The following is a 22,536-nucleotide window of genomic DNA, read 5'->3' as shown; positions in this document are numbered from 1 at the left end:
TAAACTGACACGGGGTAAACAACAAATCCCAACTCTCTTGGGGCTTTTGCTGCCATTCGTTGGGCTCTTAGAGTTTAGGAAGTTAGAACCTTCATAAGAAAGGCTACTTTGTATTCATTACAGATCAACATTATTATATTCAGTGTATCTTATCTTGGGAACATAAATAATGAAAGTAGAAAGAATGCTCATCACTATTTAATTCCAACTACGTAACACAATTTGAATACAAAGCTCACCAGGGCCAGAAAACAAACCTGCTATGAATTGTTTTGGTTTAGGCACATCTCCTTCCCCCTCAAGCTTTTCCCATCTCACAGCCTCTGGCTTTTTCATTTTAATTTCAATCTGGAGAAAACACCAAATAAAATCCATTATTCAATGTAAAATAGACACAAAAAAACGTAATTTTCTTAAATCACCAAAGTTTTATAAGAATTAATAGTGTCCTTGAGATAGTTTCCTTAAATAATACAAGGGTAAATTTGAAGAATTTTGAAACATTTGTTTCTACTTAAACGCTACCCATCAAAAACAACACACACACATTATAAAGGACAATTACGCAAAGTCTTGAAATCCTTGTGCTTTTTCCTTCTAAAGCAGTGTTCTCAAGCAGAAGTGACACTGACCCCCAAGGGACATCTGAGAATGTCTGGAGACACTGTTGGTCGTCATAACTGGGGTGGGGGTAAGAAGTGCTACTGACATCGAGTGAGCAGAGACCAGAGGTGCTGCTAAACATCCTATACCATACAGGGCAACCCCCCCACGACTGTGCAGCCCCGAGTGGCAACAGTGCCCACTACAGAGAAACCCTGCTTTAAAGGAATGACTACATTTGCATGTGCAATAAATAACCTGTTTTAGAGTGAAAATTCATTCCGCTGCATAAAAATAATACAACTAATTCCAGCATTTTCACAACCATTCATTCAATAATTATTAAACACCCACTATGAGCAAGGTATAGTCTTCAGGGGTGTGGGGGATTTTTTTTAAATATTCAAGACATGTCCTTGACCATGTGGTAGTATGAGAGACACGAAGAAAGTTACTCAAGAGGCAAATAAATGTTCTAAAAGTTCAGGAGAGATCACACCTGGATGTGACCAGGAAAGGTTTCAGGGAACCTTGAAGAGCTGTGAGGGGAAGGAGCATCTGCTCTGGATGGGGTACTCCAGAAGCAAAGGCAGTAATAGCCCAGCCTGGAGCCCCAAGCCGGGGGAAAGGACACAGTGAATCAGGGAGTACAGGGAGGAGACTAACGTGCCTCAGGGTCAGGATTTGTTAGAGCCGTGAACAATACAGATGGCAAAAAAAAGCGTAAGGCAGACTATGAATGGCTTCTGAATGGTAAACTAAGGTCCCTTATTAGGGTGGACCCCCTTATTAGGGTGGACCTAGAGGGTCTTATGCTGACTGAAATAAGTCAGACAGAGAAAGACAAATACCACATGATCTCACTTATACATAGAATCTAAAGAACAAAACAAGACTGATAGCTACAGAGAACAAACTGATGGTTGCCAGACAGCAGGGGGTTGGGGGTGGGTGGTGAAAAAAGTGAAAGGATTAAGAAACACAAATTGGTAGTTACAAAATAGTCACCGGGATATAAATAAAGTACAGCATAGGGAATATAGTCAATAATGTTGCAACAACTGTGTACAGTGCCAGGTGGGTATCAGACTAATCCGGGGGTCACCGCATGAATTATATAAATGTGTTACCATAGGCTATACACCTAAAACTAATATAAAATAATACTGAATGTCAACTGTAAGTGAAAAAAATTACTTTTAAAAATTAAAATGTTAGTCCCGTACTAAAAGCATCTTTTACTTTCTAATCAAGGCTGGTCCCCAGAGTCTACCCTTTACCCTACCATACACTCACACAGCACTTGCATCTCGCTACCTTTTGCTTTCCTTATTCAAATGTTCTCACCCTCATTTTTAGCACAGCAAAACCAGCATTTATAGTGATGGTAAACAGTAATAATTATTACGCAGTTTAAGAATCAAGTTAGAATTTTATATTCTGACTTTTTTCTCAGAAAAGATTACTTTTGTAAATAGAAAAAAATCAAAACATTTAACAAGAAGCCTATTCATACCTTGGTTCTTTGATTCCTTCAGATCAGATGAATCATTTAAATTAGCAGTTACTGGTAATCTTTCTACCACCGAATTTAGTGAGCAAATCCTTAAAATCTGCATTTTAAAATGCCTTAATAAAACACTAACAGAGAAACCTGCCCCAATATGTAAGTAGACGTAAAGCGATGTTATGCAAGAGGTGTGTGGTCTCTGAGTAATCATTGTTTTTAGGAACACAGAAAGGAAACAAAAAATCATTACCTAATGAGAGAAAAACATGAAACAAAAGGCACTGGGAAAGGGGCAAATAGTATTTTAAATGTAATATACATGTTTACATTCTGCATAAGTAAAAACAAATATTTTATAAGAATCTCTAGAATTCTCTAAAATGAACTATGGTTAATTTTTATAAAGTAAAATACCACTAATATTTTCTCATACACGGTATTAAGTGATTGCACTCTGGTTATTTTACGTTGTCACTGCTGGAATATTTACCTAAAAGGGACAGAAACCTAATAGCTGGCAACAACACAGCAGTATTTACTGAAGAAAGGCTACTGATGTTACCCTAAAATTAAAAATTGCACCTTGCTCCTGTACTTATCAACTCATCTGAAATGAAAACCTGGCAAGCAGTGTGCACGTCAGCACTGTCCTTGGTTAATCTCCGCCACAGGGCACCCACCCTGTGCTCGCACGTCCCGTTCCCACGCTAAGCACTGTCTCTAGTTCTTGTTCACCTGAAGAGCAGCACACACTAACACTTCATATCCACTGAAAGCCACTGCAACCTGAGTAATTATGCAGCATGAACAAAGGGGCATTTATAAAGCCAAAGGCAAAGCTCTTAGCAACAACCTGTTTCTACAGAGACATGCTGACCTGAACTTGAAATTATACTTAACTCCATTCATTAAAATAGCTGCACATCATAAACCATATAAAGCAGCTATTTTAAAAGGTGAAAGGTGAGGGGCACTAATTTTCTGCGAATTCCTTTTTACACCTACATCACTTTTAATGCTTAGTCATGCTTTAAAAAATGAAGTTTTAAGTCTTCCGGCAGATACTTCTAGAATTACCATTTAATTTCAGACATCTTATGGTGACCTTAATAAGCCATTCTATTTTCATTTAAGTCAAACATAATTTCAGAGTTAACTGAAAACTCTGGTCTTTTTCTTGCATGTTGCTCTCGTCTGCACAGGGCAGGCTCTCAATGCACCATGACAGTCTGAAGAAGTCCTCACAGCTTCCTGGGAAGAATCCCTAGCCTGAGCCTGCGGGACGGTGCTGGATTGCCGTTTTCGGTATTTTGTGGACTACCATCCACCTCTAAAATCTTCTTTGCACAGCAAAGTTTAAATTTTTCCAATGAAAGAATTTCAGATTTAAAGAGAAGCCACCCTCCCACCCCCCCACAAAGGGTCATGGCGTCCAGACACCACCTTCCTAAGAAGTGCTAAATAAGCCCCACTTACTGCTACAGACTGATGGTGAAGGGATCCTTCCCGGACACTAGAGAGCTCACTGGTAAAATTATTTTTTTCTGGTCAACTTTTGAGAACCATCTGTTTCAAGGCTGTCGTCACTAAATAATTGTTCCCCTGATCCTTAGAATGCAACTTTCCCAACATTCTTTTACTCAGCTCTTTGCACATTTAATTGCTATATCGAACCCTTTTGTCGGATAACAGGATAGCTCCATTTTCCTGAGGCCAGACTGCGCACCTACTGAGTTTCCCTGAAAATAAGACCTGGCCGGACCCTCAGGTCTAATGTGCCTTTTGGAGCAAAAATTATTATAACCCGGTATATTATATTACACTATATAAGACCTGGTCTTATATTAAAATAAGATAAAATAATTAATATATTAAAATAAGACCGGGTCTTATATTAATTTTTGCTCCAAAAGTCGCATTACAATTGATGGTCGGCTAGGTCTTATTTTCGGGGAAACACGGTAGCTTCTTTACTTTTACACTCAAATCATTTTATAATAATTTTTGAAAATGCAAGAGATGGTAACAAACGAAGGGGAAGTGAAAAATCTTCCCCAAAGTTCTAAAAGCTCAGTTCTAGTACTTACTGAGTGCCTGCACTGAGCCAGGCACTGTGCTGGTACATAAGGTCACAGCCTCTATTCTTGAAAAAAATCAATCAGAAGAGACATTCCCCATGAACAAGAATTTCCGACGTGTACCACCTGTAGTGACAGACCAAAACACTGGGAAATAGCTAGTTGTCTGAAAGGCAGGACGTTAAAGTTTCAGTAAGACTGAGTACATCATCAGCTCCCTTATATCCTTCCAAACTGTCTATGGTGGGCATTTACTGCTTTTATAACCTGAACAAAACGTCTACACAATCAGGATAAAATAACGATAGCAGCACTACTGATTGGGTACTTATTACATACCCGTGAGCGAAGCGCTTCACACACATCGTCTCACTCAGCAGAACCACCCTGTAGAAGATTACCATCCAAAGGTTTGAGATGAGGGAGCCAAGAGATAGAATAACCTGCTGAAAGTGTCTTTTACTGCTTGAAGTTTTACTCATTTCCTTAGAAATAAGCAACAGCTGAGAACAAAACAAAAAACCCCAAAACTGTTGTGTATTTATATAAAGAGTCACAAATAGGTACCACTTATTGGATATATGACCCTGAGCAAGTAACTAATCTCACTGAGTCTCTGTTTCTCAAAAAACGGGGTTAATAGGATTTATCTCATTTAGGGTTCTTATGAGGATTAAATGAGAATATGTATGAAAAGAATGTAGCAATGTGTCTGGTAAATAATTGAATGCTGCATCAATTTCTTTATCACCATAAGGAGCTAAAAATTCTGGGCAAGTTATTTAACATCTCCGGGTTTAGTTTCCACACCTGTAAATAGGCGATAAAAATACTTCCGTTAAGCAATAATTGTGAGGATTACATAAGGTAATACACAGCAGTCAAAACAGTCACCTACTATAATTCTCCACAGGTCAAACAATATGGGACTAGCTAAATAAGCTACAGTAAATGCATACAATGAAATACTTTGCTGTAGAATATTGAAGAGCATGAAAAAAATATCCATAATGTATGATAGCTAAGTTTAAAAAGACAGGTATAGATAGTAAGTATAGCAAAATCCTTTTCTTTTGAAAATAAATATACAATAGGACAGGTGGCACTACATTCCAAGATTTACAACTTGTAAACATCAGCAACTAACCAGTTATTAAAAAAACAACTCACTATTACCACCATCACTGCATCACAAAGACAAAAACAACAATCCCAAAACCCACACCTCTATGCATTTAAAAAACCAGTACTATCCCCAGACACCCCTACTCCATTTCATCATCACTGGGATTCTTCTATGTATATTAAGAAAAGGAGTTCACTCTAAAACTTCTCAAATTTTGGTGGGTTAAGAAGGGAGAAGGGAGCTATTTGTCTCTAATTAAAGACACACATTCTTATTTCCCACAGTTCCAGTTAAAAGCCTCCATATTTTATATTGATATAATATAGAAAAATTACTTTGATTAAAATAGGAATACGAGAACATTTCCACAAGGACAAATTTACTCCAAAGATTTTGAAAATTCAAATTTTTTACTTACAGAGAATGAATATTAATCTTTAAAATGAGTATTTCACAGCATAGCTGTCACTGAAGTTATAATCTTATGATTGTAACCAGAGAATATGACATGAAATAAACAAGATGGAACAAAAGAAACATTACAGTTTCAGTTTCTTCATAAAGAAAATGGATTAATAGGCGTATATGAAAGCTGTATTCAGTAAAAGGTAGAAATAACTCTTAAAGATGCTGGAAAAAAATGAATTCTGACTTGGAAAAACATTCGATATTAAATTGTAAAATATTTAGTTAAGAAATGCTATTTCATTAATTTAAGGGTCCTGTCTCTTATTTTCATTGCAAATTATATTTCACTTGAATTAATAACACTTAATTGATGGTTATACATGAATATGCAACATTCATTCAACCTTGACAGTGGAAAAGAAAAAGACAGAATTCTCAAAAGCAAAAAAAAAACCCTTTTAAACAGCAGATTTTACAGAATCTCTAATTTTAAGCAAATTCTTCTGAGCAAAATGCACCCTTTTCTTAATTCACATAAAGGATTCAAGACATCTGAATACATATGAAAAACAAATTACTTCACTATTTTTCCCTCTCAGTGTCATCACTAAATATTCCTCAGTAACCCAGAGAAAGATTTTATTTTCAATATTTTAATACTGTCTCCCTCTGCTGTATGAAAAAGGATTCAAAACTTTCATCATTTGCTCTAAGATATAATTAAGTGCAACAGCCCCTTGAATAACATCATTCATTCAACATCATTTTGTTACTTTGACAGACGCCATAGGAACTTAACTTGTTTACTGTATCAATCAGCTATGGTAAAATCGGTTTCATCAGATGTTGCTTCACTTAATGTTGCAGGACCTACCGAGGATGTTAAGTCACGACTTACTGTACAATTCTTCAATTTGCTTCCCATACATGCGGCTTAGAAGTTGGTAGTTTATCAGAGTAATATAAAGTACTCTGGATTACGACAAGAAAAATAATCATCCTTCGGAATACATCCTTACAATCTTAATTCTTTAACCCAAAACTTAGAAAAACCTAAGCAAAGAAATGTTAGCTTTACAGAAATAAAAGCATTCCTCCTGGCCAATACTGAACAACTTGTAACTGTGAACTTGGGTAGAGCACTTGGTTTTTATATTTTCTACAATGCCTCTGACTGCTACCATGAAACTCAAATTGTTTTCTTTGTCTCACTGTGTCATCTATAAAGGGATATCAATATCTAAATTATCTGCAAAAGTAAAAAAATACAATAAATGGAGGGTATCATCTAATGGCAAGGGCACATAGTCACAGTGCATGAACCTCAGTTTCTTTTCACCTGTAAAACTAAGAATGAAAACACTCTGCCAACTTCATAGGGCTAACATCACAATCCAATTTAAATCCATTCACTGAACAATTACTGAGCACCACTACATACAATGTACAGGGCCAGGGGTGCAAAATTGAGCAAATGGAACATATTTACACTAAAGAAAGTATTCAATGTTTGTCAAGTTAACTGGGCATCCTGTACTTTACCTGGTAACCTTACCTGGAGCACATACAAAGACACAAATATAACATGCTTCTTATCCTCAAAAGACTTACAAAGTGTAAGGGAAGTAAAATGGATTTATAGACAAACTAGTATACAAGGAAAGTAGTTATGGAGCATTTAAAGACAGGAAAAGGGGCAAAAAAAGGGCAAACTGAGGACACAGTGGGGAGGGCTGAGTAATGCTTAGAATCAACAAGCAATCAAGATAAGATGTGAAGGACAATAAAGAATAAGTGTGGACAGTGCTTAGTTATTCTAGAATCTTAGTTAATCTAGAATCAAGTTAGCTTGATTCTAGCCACACAGCCTTGTGTATTTACCACACACACTATTTTTCCAATTTATTTTTCAGTTACAGTTGACATACATTATTATATTAGTTTCAGGTGTGCAACACAGTGATTAGATATTTATATAACTTACAAAGTGATCACCCCATAAATCTAGTATCCATCAGACACCATACATAGTTATTTCATTATTATTGACTATATTTCCTGTGCTATATACTTCACATTCCCGTAACTATTTTTACAACTAGCAATTTGTACTTCTTAATCCCTTTTACCTTTCTCACCCAATTCCCCGACCCCCCTGCCACCTGGCCACCATCAGTTCGTTCTCTGTATCTACCACACCTACTATTGCTCCAGAAGTATACGGGGACACAAGTTTCTAAGTCACCATCTATTCACACAAATCTGTTTACATTTAACTTACTTCAAAAGGACATGCATTAACAACCTTTTGATAGAAATAGGTACAAAACTGCCAAACTCATAATTTTCTGTCCCGTCTCCTTCCCAAATCTAGCTATAATTTTGCAGTTAATTACTTTACCCAATATTCTTTTATTAAACAAATTCTACACTATGTGGATAGGGCCAGGAACACTAAAATCTTGGTAATATTTAGTCCTTTTTCTCACTTTATACCATCCAAGCAACTCTCCGCCTGATACTGAAACATCTTTGTACTTCGTAACCTTCACATAAACAAGTGGGCAGATCATTTTTAACTTGACACAAAAAACTCCCGCTTCTTTACTTCGCCCTTCCTGCTCCTACCCCCGCAGATACCCTCTTCTGCCTGCAGGCCCAGTTATCATCCTTCATGATACACGCTGACCGTGATTCTATTCTACAACAGGAAAATTCACATGTCCTTAGAACCTAAACTCAATCGTTAATAACATTGCAGGACATGTGTATAAAGATATGGTAATGGAAAAAGTCTGTTTATATCATTTATTCTCATTAACTCACCATATACCTTCATACAATTTTACAGATAAAGGGAATTCAGAGCTTATTTAGTCCATATCCCTCATTTTAATGGATGAAAATTTAATCCTATGATCATTTTTGTGACTAGTTTAAATTTAGATGTCAAACAAAGAACCAGAGTGAAATTTTTTGATTTTCAGTTCAGTATTTTTCCTACTAATTATACTACTATCTACATCTTTTGATTGATAAAGATTCCCTGAACTTTAATTCTATTTTTCACTTCTTTTTAAAAATATAAAGAAATCTAAACATTACAAACTTAAACTATAATTTAAACTGTTAATTAACCCCTTGTAACAAAAGTAATCTAAAACTCAGCTCACCTAAAAAACAAAAGAGTTGATTCATCTTTATAGGAGTTTGTATTTTTAACTGCATAAGGTAGGGTGAAAAAAGTATTTGTATAACATAACAGGCCACACAGACAAGTTCAAGAGAAGAGACATTGTTAGTATCAAATCTTAAAGGAGAGGCCGAACATTTTCTCTTTTTTTGAAAACCTCTTTACTGAGAAGTATTATATCTATCTTAATAAGTATACAAACACCACTTAGGTGAAGTAGATTTTTTTACACTCCATTGCCCTAGAATTTTGGGAGGGGAAAACTGTTTCTCAAAAATTATCATTTACCTGTCCCTTTTCAAGATATGCAGCTGAACTACGATTGAACACGGCACCTTGAGCTGAGCTGCCGCTGAGCTCCCGGATGGCTCAGTTGGTTGGAGCGCGTCCTCTCAACCACAAGGTTGCAGGTTCCTCTCCTGCAAGGGATGGTGGGCTGCGCCCCCTGCAACTAGCAATGGGGACCTGGAGCTGAGCTGTGCCCTCCACAACTATGATTGAAAGGACAACAATTTGACCTGGGAAAAATCATGGAAAACAGGAAAAATCCTGTTCCCCAATAAAGTCCTGTTCCCCTTCCCCAACAAAATCTTAAAAAAAAAAAGATATGCAGCTGAAAGGATCTACAAGCTTCTAATCACATGGAATGACAAATGTTTCTATACTTTGAAAATATTATTACTGACAACTCTTTTCACTTGTCTTACCTTTGTTGAAAGTACTTTAAATGTGCTCTGTTCTGGTATTATAGGATGAAGAAGACTCAGTTTCAAATTGTAATCCTCTCCAGAAGGAAGTTTCACCAAAGCAGATAACTAATGAACACAAAATTAGCAGCAAGTTTTATAAGTTTATATAATGAAGGGTAAAATATTTAAACTGAATATAATTATAGAATTGTTACAGATTATTTTAAACACTTTTATATGGAGTATCAGTTTAAGGACCTCAAAATAATCCCTTTTTTCCATCTTGTATTCTTCACATGGATTCTCACATACATGATTAAATAGCAGAAAATCATGTTTCATAATACATATTTAACATTTAAATCTCAAGGAAACCCAATATACAAAAGCAAAATGATATAGTATGTAAGAAAAAGTATTCATATGCAAATCATCTAGTTCTATCACTAACTTAAATATCTATCATAACGTTTTCTCCTAAATGCTAAGAAACCTAAATATTAAAAATCATACTCATTTGATACAATTAGTAAATTCTACGTATAAATCACACAACTAAGTAGACCTTTATTCATGAAGTATACCACACAGATGCAATCAAATTACGTATCTTACTAATATCTTTTATATTTGTTAACCAAGTTCTGCTTTGAATTCCAAATCTCAAGAAAATAAAGCACATTTAGCTATAACCTATAGTATACACACATTCATCTCAAAAATTAAAATGACTCAAATTGAAAAGCAAAACTTTAGATTTTCATCAGCATTTTCCACGTTATCTCAGGAAGAAATGACATATCTGATAAACTGCTATGGATTACTCTGCAATATAGTATTAATATATTTGCAAATTAAAAGTATTTAATCTCAACATAAAAAATGGTTCAAAGACTAATGACCTCTTTTTCTGAAAATTCCACATTTACATTATTCTTCTGAACATTCTTGATCATAAGGGTAATGATTACTTGAGATTCTGTCTGATACCAGTCATACCTATTAAAAAAGAAAAAAAGAAACTTAGAACTTCTACTTTTCTTAAAGTTGCTCTTTTATGTTTTGTCAAGCTAAAAACTACAACCTGATCGACAACAAGAGCTCCACCTTGAGGAACAAAATAGCAAAGCAGCTGTTGATTCACAGAAATAATTGTATGCAGCTCATTTCCTAGGATCTGTACTAATGGAAGAGAACAGTAAGGCAGGTGATCTCCCAAACCTTTTCACTGCATTTAAATTCTTCCATAATTTTCTGGGTTCTGACATAACTCTAATATTGTTGTGCTTAAGCTAATGTTAAAGATGAAATTTATTCTAAAAGGCTAACAGTTATTATGTACCACCAATAGTTTTACACTCTCATTTCAACTTAATACTACAAGAAGCATTTCTATCCCTATTTTACAGATGAAAAAATGTAAGATCAGAAGGTGAAGCAATCGGCCAGTCAGTGGCAGGTGTCACACTGGACCCAGGTCAGCCTGACTCCACACTCCAAGATCTCCTCACTGAAGCTGGGGGCCAACTGCCCTGAACTCAGGGAGCAGAAGCAAATGAGCTAAAATTAAAATAAGGTTAACTCATCCTGCCAGGCACAACATTAATTACAGTATCTTCCTTCAATCTCAAGGTATGTGGGGAAACTAGTGTGGCTGGAGATTCTGTATCTTTCCCAAAGAAAGCTGTAAAAACGAAAGGATCCTCATTTTCAAATTAGACTAACTCCATGAGGGCAGAGCTATTTATCTACCCAGCCACTATTACTCTCCCAGGACTCAACACGGTGCCTGGTACACAGTATATTTATTAAATTGATGTTGGGTTATTTAATGCTCCAAACACCATAATTATTTGATGTTTGTGTCCTACCTCTCCTGCTGCCACCAAGCTAGTCCAAGTTGTCTACTAGGTACTTGGAGAGTCATCCTGTATCTCTCCAGAAGGAATTGAATAAATTATTTTAACACTTCCAAGCCATTTTAGGTAATTAAAATGCACCTTGATTACAGAAATGAACTTTAAGAGTCTCAGTTTTCCTTTGAAATTCAGTGAGGATGCAAAGCTCCAAATCAATGCTTTGTGTTTCTGTTACAGTCCTAAAGATGTAAGTTGTATACGTGAATAATAAATAATTAAAAATAAATTCAAACATTTGCTAGGTGCTTATTCGTTATTGTAACTGCTGCCCTCAGCAATAGTCACTTTCAGCTCATGCAGAATTATTATAAGAAAAATCTACTCAAAATACAAAAGGCAGTAAAGTTACAATTCTATCAAGCCTACCACTAACTTATTTACTTGTGTATTAATAACTTAACTGGAAGAGACTCTTCTTAATATATGAAAAAGTGACATAACATGAAACCAGGTGAAGCAAGTTTAAAATAGAGAAATGCCTTGAACTTAAGCTGAATGTAAACACTAATACTGATCAGTAAACAGCCTTAAAGTTAGGTTTCCTATGGTATAACACCACTTTTTAAAAAACTAAGAAATACTTAAAATCACAGGGCAAAGACTTGATTACTATTAAACGACAGGGGTTTTTCCCTTCACGCGTATTTATGCGTTGTTTTATGAAAAAGAAACACTTACTTGATTTTTGACTGATGAGTCCGCTGGGATGCAGACTGATTTTGCCAAGTTGAAAAAGAAAGATTTTTACAAGTTAATTAACTATGTATTCAAATGTATGTATTATCAATCTACCCAGTGCTATAATTACTTTGATATGGAATAATTACATGAAAACTTCCTTCAAAGACAAAGCAGGGTATCCACAATTGTTAAGTAATACAAGGCTTCACAAAAAATTAGACTATTCAGCATTTTATAATTTTATGAGTTTCAATTTCAAAATTTTTTCCTAAAATAAAAAAAACTCATGAAAAAACAAAACTTTCTAAAGTTATGACTGAAATACATTCCATTTAAAATGTCCAGTCACCCTCTAAACTGAAAATAGTAATATTTAAAAACCATTTTTTAGAATACTGTATATGCGTAAACCTTCAGACTTAACAATGCCACCAAACATTGCTCTGGATCGCAGGAAGGAAAGTCTCCATGGAGCCTTCCTGATAACATCTTAAGCTGTTTGTGGTCTCTCTGCAACAAACATTTCACCCTGCCCATCATGAAACAAAGTGACTCCTGACCAAGCATACTTTCCTAACCTCCAGGTGTGCCAGTTAAGAGTATGTAAATCTAAAGAACTTGCCCTGGGTTGCGGTCCCTAAGTTGTTCTTAAATAAGAAAGGAAGAGATGGGATGTAGAAGTAAGTAAAACCCCTCGGGAGATCTGAATCTAACTCCGAATTACTCTCCAGTGTTAACTACTGAGAAATACCTGAATCTAGATGATGCCAAGTGGAGATACTAACTAGAACAGATTATTCCAGTTCATCCTGGTACCAAGATAAAACTAGACTGAACTACAGCAGTGATAACATGCACTGCAGCTAAACTGCTGTCTGTGTTACTGGGCAGTCTTTGTTACCGAAACACCGTTCTGTTGTTTTCAGGTCTAGTCCCAATCCCAAGTATTGTAAGACCTGGACAAAAATACTAGCAGGTAGGGCTGGCCCAGTGGCTCAGGCGGTTGGAGCTCCGTGCTCCTAACTCCGAAGGCTGCCAGTTCGATTCCCACATGGGCCAGTGGGCTCCCAACCACAAGGTTGCCAGTTCAATTCCTCCACTCCCACAAGGGATGGTGGGCAGCGCCCCCCGCAACTAAGATTGAACACAACACCTTGAGCTGAGCTGCTGCTGAGCTCCCGAATGGCTCAGTTGGTTGGAGCACGTCCTCTAAACCACAAGGTTGCCAGTTCGACACCCGCAAGGGATGGTGGGCTGCGCCCCCTGCAACTAGCAAGGCAACTGGACCTGGAGCTGAGCTGCGCCCTCCACTGCTAAGACTGAAAGGACAACTTGACTTGGAAAAAAGGCCTGGAAGTACACACTGTTCCCCAATAAAAATCTTTAAAAACAAACCAAAAAAAAAAAAATACTATTATTTAGTATTTACACACATTTACACACATAATTTAACCATGTGTGTAGCAGGTGAAGGAAGCCAACTTTTAAACACCTCCCCCGATCCACTCCCCATCCGTCATCCCGAGGAATAAGGGCACGCCTGGAGGTATGAGGAGCCAGCCAGGGCTCACTCCTGGGGATGTTCAAAACCGCAGTCTGCGCATACACAGAACTGGCCCAATGCCCACAACAGCCTGCCTAATGGAGAGCAACGCTGTTAGACCCAGCTGACACATGAAGAAAGCTCAGAGGATAAGTGACTTTCTCCGTGTCCTAATTCTAGAAGACAGAGATGCAAATCTTCCTTTAGAGATGAAGGAAAGAGTCAAAAAGGTTAAGTAATTCCCTAGGAAGAGTTAGGACCACACACATCACCTGACTTCTTGTCATTTTAGTTCTTAAATATGTAGATGATTACTGCTAAAAACCACTGGCCATAATTTAACCATGTGTGTTATACGAGTATATAAACCTAAGTTGGTTAAAATAAAAAAAATTTCTGAACTCCACCATAATTTGTAATAACCGAAAACACTTGAAAATCTTCACGTTCAAAATAGCAAAAAATTGAATTAGAGAAAAACATTTCCAAATTTTAGTTAATCTTTGTGTCCTAGTATACCATAACAAGCCCTGCAAGTGCTTCCAAGGCAGCAACTGTTTAACCTAAATGTGATGACTTTTCAGCAGAGAAGAAATAATCATCCTGAGCATAGTAACATATAATACCAAATCAACTTGAATCACACACACACTAAATGCATTAAAAGAGCCCAATAATTTTTATGAGTATAAACTTCTCTATTATTTATTTCACCAAAAAATGCTATTTCAGTTACTGAAAGAACAAGTCCTTAATTGGAATTGCTTAATATTTATCTGAAAGATCACTTTGAGTTCTCTCTCAAATATATACAGTAATAATATAATTAAGTAAAAACATGAAGGATAAAGACTTTGGACTTACCACTGTGGACTGTGATCCTATTAAAAACATAAGAAGGAAATATTTTCAGGTAACAGGACACTTAGAGGCAAAGCTGCATACATGATTTCTACGGCACAAACAATGATAAGCAAACCAATTCCCCGTGTATTCCAAATAAAGGAAAGTGGTTTAATTTTGCATCCCGGAGTCATTTTAGACTCCTTAGTAATTACTTACCAGTAATACCACTGCAAAACAAATTCATCCAAATCTCCCTTTCAGCATAACAAACTGGGTGAAAATCAGAATACCTTTGGAAATCCCTATCTAAGGGAACATGTACTACTTGTAAGTTATTCAAAACAAATTTGTTTAAACCAAAAAATGTCAAACATTTACTTCTTTTTCAATTGAAACACCATGCAAACCTACATACATACCGTTCTGAGCTTCTTGACACCTTTTAATCCAGACAATGAAATCAGCATCTGCACCTAGAAAGAACAAACCGACTGTAAAACCACTCATCTGCACAACCTAAATCTTCACTCAACAAATAGTTACTGAACACCTATGTTCCAAACAGTGTTCTAGGCACTGAGGATTCAGCAGTGAATTAAGCAAACCAAACCATGTCCTAACGGAGCTTATAGCAACCCTAATGTTATAGCTATAAATATACCATTAGGTTTAACATTTAGTTGTTCATCCTGAAGAATTTTCAATAAAAACAATTAGCTTTAACCAGTGAACCTTACTGTTTCCCAGATATGATAATCTACATTTCCTTTCCCCCCTTCCCTTAAAGGAGCTGCCTCTCACACAACAAAATCAGACCTGAAGCAGATCCCCAATATGCCATCGGTCAGGGAGGGGTGGACGCCTGGAAACTGTCAGCTGGGCCAAGGTCTAGAAGCCTCTCTCAACCCCAGTTTGCTCTCCAGTGCAGCTACCTACCTATTCTGTCTACTACTCTCTCAGTGGCTCTACTTGTTACCATGACTTTCCTATCAACACCAAGAGGCACCTTTCTACTTTGTGGAGTTTTGTTCTATCTCCAAGTCCCATGGCATCTGGGAACTATAGACTGTGAACTATAAATTTACAGATAGCAATGTAAACATATACATAAACAAACTATTCACTTCTGAAGACTCAGAACAATGACAATGTCTAAACAGTTACAGGGTTTAATAAAATATAATGTTAAGAAACGTTAGTATATAGGGTATCCGATGGACACTTGTCTCATTAGGGAGACCACCTCAGGGATGGTGTAGGTGCCTGATCACTGCACTGTCACCTGAAGCTGAACAATGATGAATGTCAACTACAAGTTTTTATATATATATAAAAAACATATATTTATATATACATATAAATTTTATATATATATAAAATATATATATATAAATATATATATATATATTTACAAGAAGCAGAGTACAGCATTAGGAATAGAGACAGTGGAAATGTAATGGCTGTGTGCGATGTCAGAGGGGTAGTAGATGGGGGGAGGGCGGTTATCACTGGTTGAGGGGTATAAATGATAAATGTCTAACTATTACATTGTTTTGTGCACCTGAAAGTAATAAAAAAAAGTTATATATATAGATAAAAAAAGAAACGTTAGTAAAAGTATTCTTGACAAAAATTTACTAATTCAAGCTAATTGCAGGCAAGATGCTTCTGAAAACTAAACGGTAATAAAAAAGTTATTAAAATGAAATTTTCCCAAAAAAGGCAATATTTTAAGTTATAAAGTTTTTACCCTGTCTGATAATAACGGAAGCCTAACAGTTTAACATCAATTTTTCCTGAAATTAAATTAAAAGACTACTTTGTTGTTAAATTAAATATCCTCAACAGCAATTTTACCAAAGAGCAGACACCTTCTTCTAAGGCCACCTCTGAAATAATTCTAAGATAAAAGTCAACAGCATGATAACAAGATGTTACTCAAGGATGAAATACAGGAGGGAACTTCCTGTTGCTCTACAAAGATAAGGAATAGGGTTTAGAATCCTAGAAGACGGAATGACTCATGTCTCTTCAGGGTTTCCAAACATGTATCAAGGAACTAGACAAGGCGACTCTTTAGCATTTGCTAGGAGTGCAGCTGTGCTGGCCGCCCACTGAGCAGCCATGTTATTCACATACCACCCTGGGGATAACCAAGTTTGAGACCAACTCCTATTGCCTAGCTCTCTTCTTGCCTGACTTGTCGGTTCCATTTGCCAAGTCGGGCCTGCTGTGCTTTCCCGGGTAGATGCACAACAGAAAAGCAAATATTCAAAACACTGCAGAGCAATTTTTCAAACAAAACCATATAATACTTTAGGACAGGTTTCTCGAGCTCAGCACTACTGACGTTTTGGACCAGATACTTCTTTGTTGTGGGGACTGCCCTGTGCACTGCAGGGTGGTTAGCAGCATCCCTGGTCTCTCCTCACTGGATGTCAGCAGCACGGCCCTCATCTACCCGTCATGATAATCAAAAATCTCTCCACACATTGCCACGTTTCCCAGGGAGCAAAATCAAAATCAGGGAGTCAGGAACTATGCTTTAGAAAACTGTGATAACACAGCATTATAAGGTAAAATGACAGTACACAAGTAGGATTATGCAGTTTACAATTATCTAGAAGATTACTTACAACCTCTGTCTTTTAGCATTCTGCAGATTTTTTGATTCTTGGCTCTTACAATTTTGGCATGTATGCAGATAGCCTACTGCTCTGATCGTTTTCATATATAGGTATCTCCCGCTTTTCAAAAATGTGCAGTATGTCACTTTGCTTTTACGAAAGACCTCCATTAGTACTTGTTTCCGTTAACTGAAAGAAAATCCAAGTAGGATTTTCACTTTTACGCAGAAAGCGAAAATAGCATTCAGCGTTTGTGTTGCCCGAGACATTACAGAGGCAGTGTGCACCCCAGCAGTGAGAGTGGCCCCACCAAGCTCCTTCCCCAGGAACTACACTCAGCATCCAACTACATTGCTTTGAACTGTGTCTGTGAACATCTGGGCTTTATCTCGATTTATCTTGTCTGTTAGCAAGATGTGTCCTAAAGTATCAGAAAACCCTAAGAGAATTCATAAGGGTGTTTGTGCGTTTAGCGTAAAACTCGACATAATGAAGCGTTTTGATCATGATGAATGAAATGAAGACATTCTGCGTGTGTTGAACTTGCCCGCATCCATCATTCATACTATTTACGCTCAGAAAGAAACTTGAAAGCTGCAGAAGTGACTCGTGGTTCTGCTAGTATCAAAGTGGTCTCTTTAGTTGACATCTGGTAACGGATAAAATGGAAAGTCTATCGTTCGAGTGGATTGATGGGTGGACAAAGCATGATGTTGGGTTATCTTACACTTAAGGAGAAATTAATCTTTTTAATAAGCAAAACTACACAGTACAAACATTATTTCTACTTTACACAGGATGTGTATTTATAATTCCTGCTTTTACTATATGTTAGTATTATGTTAGACGTTATGTGTTATTTGGTATGATTTAGTAGGTTATGTTTTTGGTACGGGAATGCTCAAAATTTTTTGGATATAAATGAATGGTAATTACTTCTTCACTTTACACTGTTTGACTTACAAAAATTTTCAAGGAGTCACTCTACTTTCAGTTGGTGGGAGAAACCTGTATTTCTCTCAAAAAGATCACATTAAAAACTCACAAGATCACAAAGCTCCTTGTTTCTTCTGTATCTTATCACAATTTACCTAAACTTACACTTCATTTCTCAATAAAAATACACATTGTAAGATTTCCTATTTTAGCAATCTGAATAAAACAAAATGAAGACTTCTGAGACAAGAACAAAGTAAACTTTCACTTGTCTACTAGAAAAAAATAAAACCAGACTAAGTAGAAGCAGCACACTGAGTGTCTACATTAGTTTTTAGCTTCTTTTTTTTTTCTTTTCTTTTCTTTTTTTTTTTTTAAATGACTTTATTGGGGAACAGCGTGCACCTCCAGGACCCCCCTCCAAGTTGTTGTCCTTTCAATCCTAGCTGTAGGGGGCACAGCCCACCATTCCCTGAGGGAGTCGAGGAATCGAACTGGCAACCTTGCGGTTGAGAGCCCACCGGCCCACGCGGGAATCGAACCCGCAGCCCCCGGAGTCAGGAGCATGGAGCTCCAACCGCCTGAGCCACCAGGCCGGCCCCTAGTTTTTAGCTTCTAATGGTAAAGTTTATCATCGATTTAAATGCTAAAAGGCCAACTTCATCAATATTTAAGTAAACTCAAATTCTGCAATCAACACAATATACCACTAAAAAGGGAAAAAAGAAGGCATGGGGTTTCTATAATTAAATTGAGATTACACTGACAAAATTCATATATGGTATTTAAGATACAGACAAATAATGAATTACTTTATTAACATGTAATTCCAATACTTACTATCTAAATTCTGTCCTTCTGCAAAAGTTTCTAGAGCAGCAGCATAGTTTTTTTCATGGTATTCACATATCCTGCATGAGTACATTAAAAACAAATACCACACACAGAAGATCATGAAAAACAGCCTTCTTTCTAATTAAAATATCCTAGCATTCTCTATTAAGAATTTCAGTATACATTAATAAGCCAAGAGATGTTCTAAACTACTCTACATAACATCTAGTATAATTGCCATTAATATCCAATTTTGGAACTCATTTCAGAAGGAATTTCTTGATTTTTAATTGTATAGACTTGCTTATTCCAAAATATAGTTATAGTAAGAAACTAAAGAAGTTTCTTCAAGAATAAAGTCACACTTATCAACAGAAGTGAGCTGGAATATAAAGTACACAGGTACAGAGTTTTCACAGCCTATCCAGTTTGGTTGAGGAATAAATGTTCTCTAGTCAGTTAAAGAGAGTAAATGCCAAATGACGGACAAAAAAAGGGATTTCAAATCCATCGGTTTCATCTATATCTTGCAGTTACTTCAATTGTCACTACTTTAAAATACACTAACTACATATCTCCTATCACATACTACAGTTAATATAATAGAAGCACAAATTATAATTAAAATTGAATTCTATCGCAGCTGTAAAATGTATAAATACAGAATTTACTATTTATATAAAGCTTACCATTAATTCACTCAACAAACTAAACATCTATCTATCATCCAGACCTAAACAAGAAGAGTAGTTAGTTACTGCATACCCTTTTCTCAGCACAGCAGTGGGATTATTTGGATTAAGTTCCAGAGATTTCTTTGCATCAGCAACAGCATCTGTATATGAAAAAACAAGGTTTTTTTAGTCAGTTATTATGGACCCTAACCAATATTAACTAAAATTTGAATCATTCTTAGGTTTTTAAGTTGGTGAAATGGACAGGTGGTTTTAAATTAGGAATAGCAAATCCAAGATATAATTCAATAAATATTACCGTCATACCTTCCTGTTACCCTAATATTTAACTTCCTTTTTAAAGCTCTTCAGTCAATGAATAAAGCTCTGTGTCACAAAGCTCACCCTTTTTTCTCATTAACATCATTTATGCAATTTGACTCAAGGTATTTAATTTTGCCCTACCCAGATTTCCTATCCAGAGTAAGTTACACAATAAAGAAATACATTTTTATTTAAAAAATGCAAATAAGAGCGTTTCACTTAAATACTCTAAAACAGTAAATATGCTATTATTAGCATATCCAATAACCACAAATGAAATCTGTATACAGTTCCCACCTACTGAAGGAAGAACAGACACCCATCAAGTTTACAGGGGTGTTCCTCAACACAATTTTTGTCAGATTTCATCTACTTCGCCTTTTATCAAAGACCAATTTAAAAATCCTCAAAGATAATCTCTATTTTATTTGATTCAATGTATGTTGGGCAAAACTTGTAAGCAACTCATTACGAAGAGGCAATATACTCTGTAAGGAACATTACCACGGTAATTCCCAAGAAGGATGTGACAATAAGCTCTTTGACAATAATACTGTGCATCGTCTGGTTTCTGTTCCAAAGCCTTAGTCAGCTCCTACAAAAAGAAACACGTTGAGTGTAAGTGTTTTCTGAAAGGCACTAAATTCTAATGAAACCTGACTTTTAAACAAATAAATTACACTCATAAGCTACCTGGAGGAAAGGTAACAAGGAAACAAGCCTGGAGCTTTTCTTTGCAAGAGGATCAGTAAGTCCGTTTCTCTTCCCCTCCCCCCAACGGCCCACAATCTAATGCTATCTATGTAAAGCACTTAGCAGATCCTGGACTAGAGGAGGAACTCCATTAATGGTAATTATCATCACCTCATTTATACTGAAGAGTTTAGTTGATATACATTGACCATCACAGATTTTCTCCGCCTAATTTGGAGAAGACTCAAAGAAAGATCTTGCAGAATTTGAGATGCCTAGAAAAATGTGAAGCTGTCCAACAGAAAAAAAACTGGAAGTTAAATCTAGAATTCAGGAAGAGTAACAGAATCAATAAACACAATCAAGCTGACCTACCTGGACCTGCCCTATCCTCTGTGAATGGCAGACAACCCTAAGAAAGCCCAGATGCCAAGCTCATACATTAGTGAGAGGCAATTTTTGCCACCCTGGGCATTCACCTATATAATGATGCAAGAAAAGACAGCACGATTGGTGAGCCCAAGGACGAACGCAAGCAAACAGGAACAATCTGGTTCTACCCACACACCCTAGGAATCTGGAAGTCTTCTTTAAAAGGTAAAATGATTTCAACAGCCACACACTGACTTTGTTTTAACCTAACAGTGTGATTCTCACAAAGCAATGACTACTGTACTTGGTAATCATACACCTAAAATCCGATATATCTAAAATCCAAACTACTTTTTATCATCTTCACCCTATCGCCCTGGTCCAGATGGTAATGAAAATCAGATCTTGTTGCTGTGTCCCTGCTCCAACTTGCCAATAGCTTTCCAGCTGACTCAGAGCAAAAGCCCACATCCTTCCAACGACCTAGAAGGCCCTCCTCGCTATGACCCCCTGCTGTGTCTTTGATCTCATGTCTCACTACTTTGCCCTTGCTTCTCCGTTCTAGCCACCACGGCCTCCTTGCTCTTCTTCAAACACCAGCAGGACTCTCACTGCAGCGCTCGTCCCCCACACGTGCAGACTCGTTCCCTCACTTCCCGGTTAGTGAGAAGACCGTGCCAGAGACAGAATTCGAATCCAGGTCCCTCTGACTCTAACTCAGATGTTAGCCACTAAACAGCACTGCCTCAGTGATATTTCTTTACTCCAAGTTTTTTTCATACACCATCTGACATTTGTATTAAAATGCTTTCTCATACTTTGAAATTCCTAAGTTAAATGATACCATCTTGCATTAAACTTTCAATTTTGAAAACAGCTGACAGCTACTTACCTAGCTACTCAAATATATCTTCAAACCAAATTTCTAGCCTCTCCTCAGCAAGAAAACAGATATACTGTGGGTCAGCAAGGCTGTTACAGATATCTGGATCATCAATTCAAACAGTATTTTTAAACACATATAACAAACATAAGCCAGACGCTGGGGATACAAAGGTAAGTAAGATTCCTTTTCTTAAGGAGTCAGATAAAAACTTCTGAATTTCAAACAACTAACTTGCAAATGACCTTTAACAACACAAACCAATTATTGGTTAAGAAGGACAAGTTATGGTGAGTCAGTTAAATAAATTAAACAAGTGACTTATTAAGCTGTTACTAAAAAAAAGTTACCAAAAAACTATTGAGCACAAACTAAACATTATGATAGACAAACTTAGGAAGTCATGAATAAAGCATAATTTCTTTTCAGTAAGCAATATATACAGAAGATGCCAAAAAAATGTATACACATTTAAGAAAGGAAAAAACTATTAAAATTGTAATACTCAATATATACAAATACCAAAAGATGAATACAAGTCACGTTTGACTTCTGCAATGACAAGAGGTGCTCAAAGTGGTTCCCATCAGCGTCCAG

General features: G+C 36.5%; 1 protein-coding gene across 1 annotated transcript in view; it reads right to left on the bottom strand.

The window, feature by feature from the left end:
- SUGT1 (SGT1 homolog, MIS12 kinetochore complex assembly cochaperone) overlaps positions 1-22,536 on the bottom strand; it is a 36,740-nt gene that overhangs the window by 10,639 nt on the left and 3,565 nt on the right. Inside the window, exons 3-11 of the mRNA XM_033103719.1 lie at positions 20,496-20,586; positions 19,759-19,828; positions 19,000-19,070; positions 15,016-15,069; positions 14,615-14,631; positions 12,205-12,239; positions 10,510-10,606; positions 9,626-9,733; positions 258-348 (exon numbers count right to left, since the gene is read on the bottom strand). Coding sequence (XP_032959610.1) covers positions 258-348; positions 9,626-9,733; positions 10,510-10,606; positions 12,205-12,239; positions 14,615-14,631; positions 15,016-15,069; positions 19,000-19,070; positions 19,759-19,828; positions 20,496-20,586 — 634 coding nt within the window. The remainder of the gene's footprint in view (positions 1-257; positions 349-9,625; positions 9,734-10,509; positions 10,607-12,204; positions 12,240-14,614; positions 14,632-15,015; positions 15,070-18,999; positions 19,071-19,758; positions 19,829-20,495; positions 20,587-22,536) is intronic.

The sequence above is a fragment of the Rhinolophus ferrumequinum genome, chromosome 4 (assembly GCF_004115265.2).
Source record: "Rhinolophus ferrumequinum isolate MPI-CBG mRhiFer1 chromosome 4, mRhiFer1_v1.p, whole genome shotgun sequence".
In the NCBI taxonomy this organism is placed as follows: Eukaryota; Metazoa; Chordata; class Mammalia; order Chiroptera; family Rhinolophidae; genus Rhinolophus; species Rhinolophus ferrumequinum.
The sequence above is the reverse complement of the archived record's forward strand: the minus strand, read 5'-3'. Positions and strand labels throughout refer to the sequence as shown.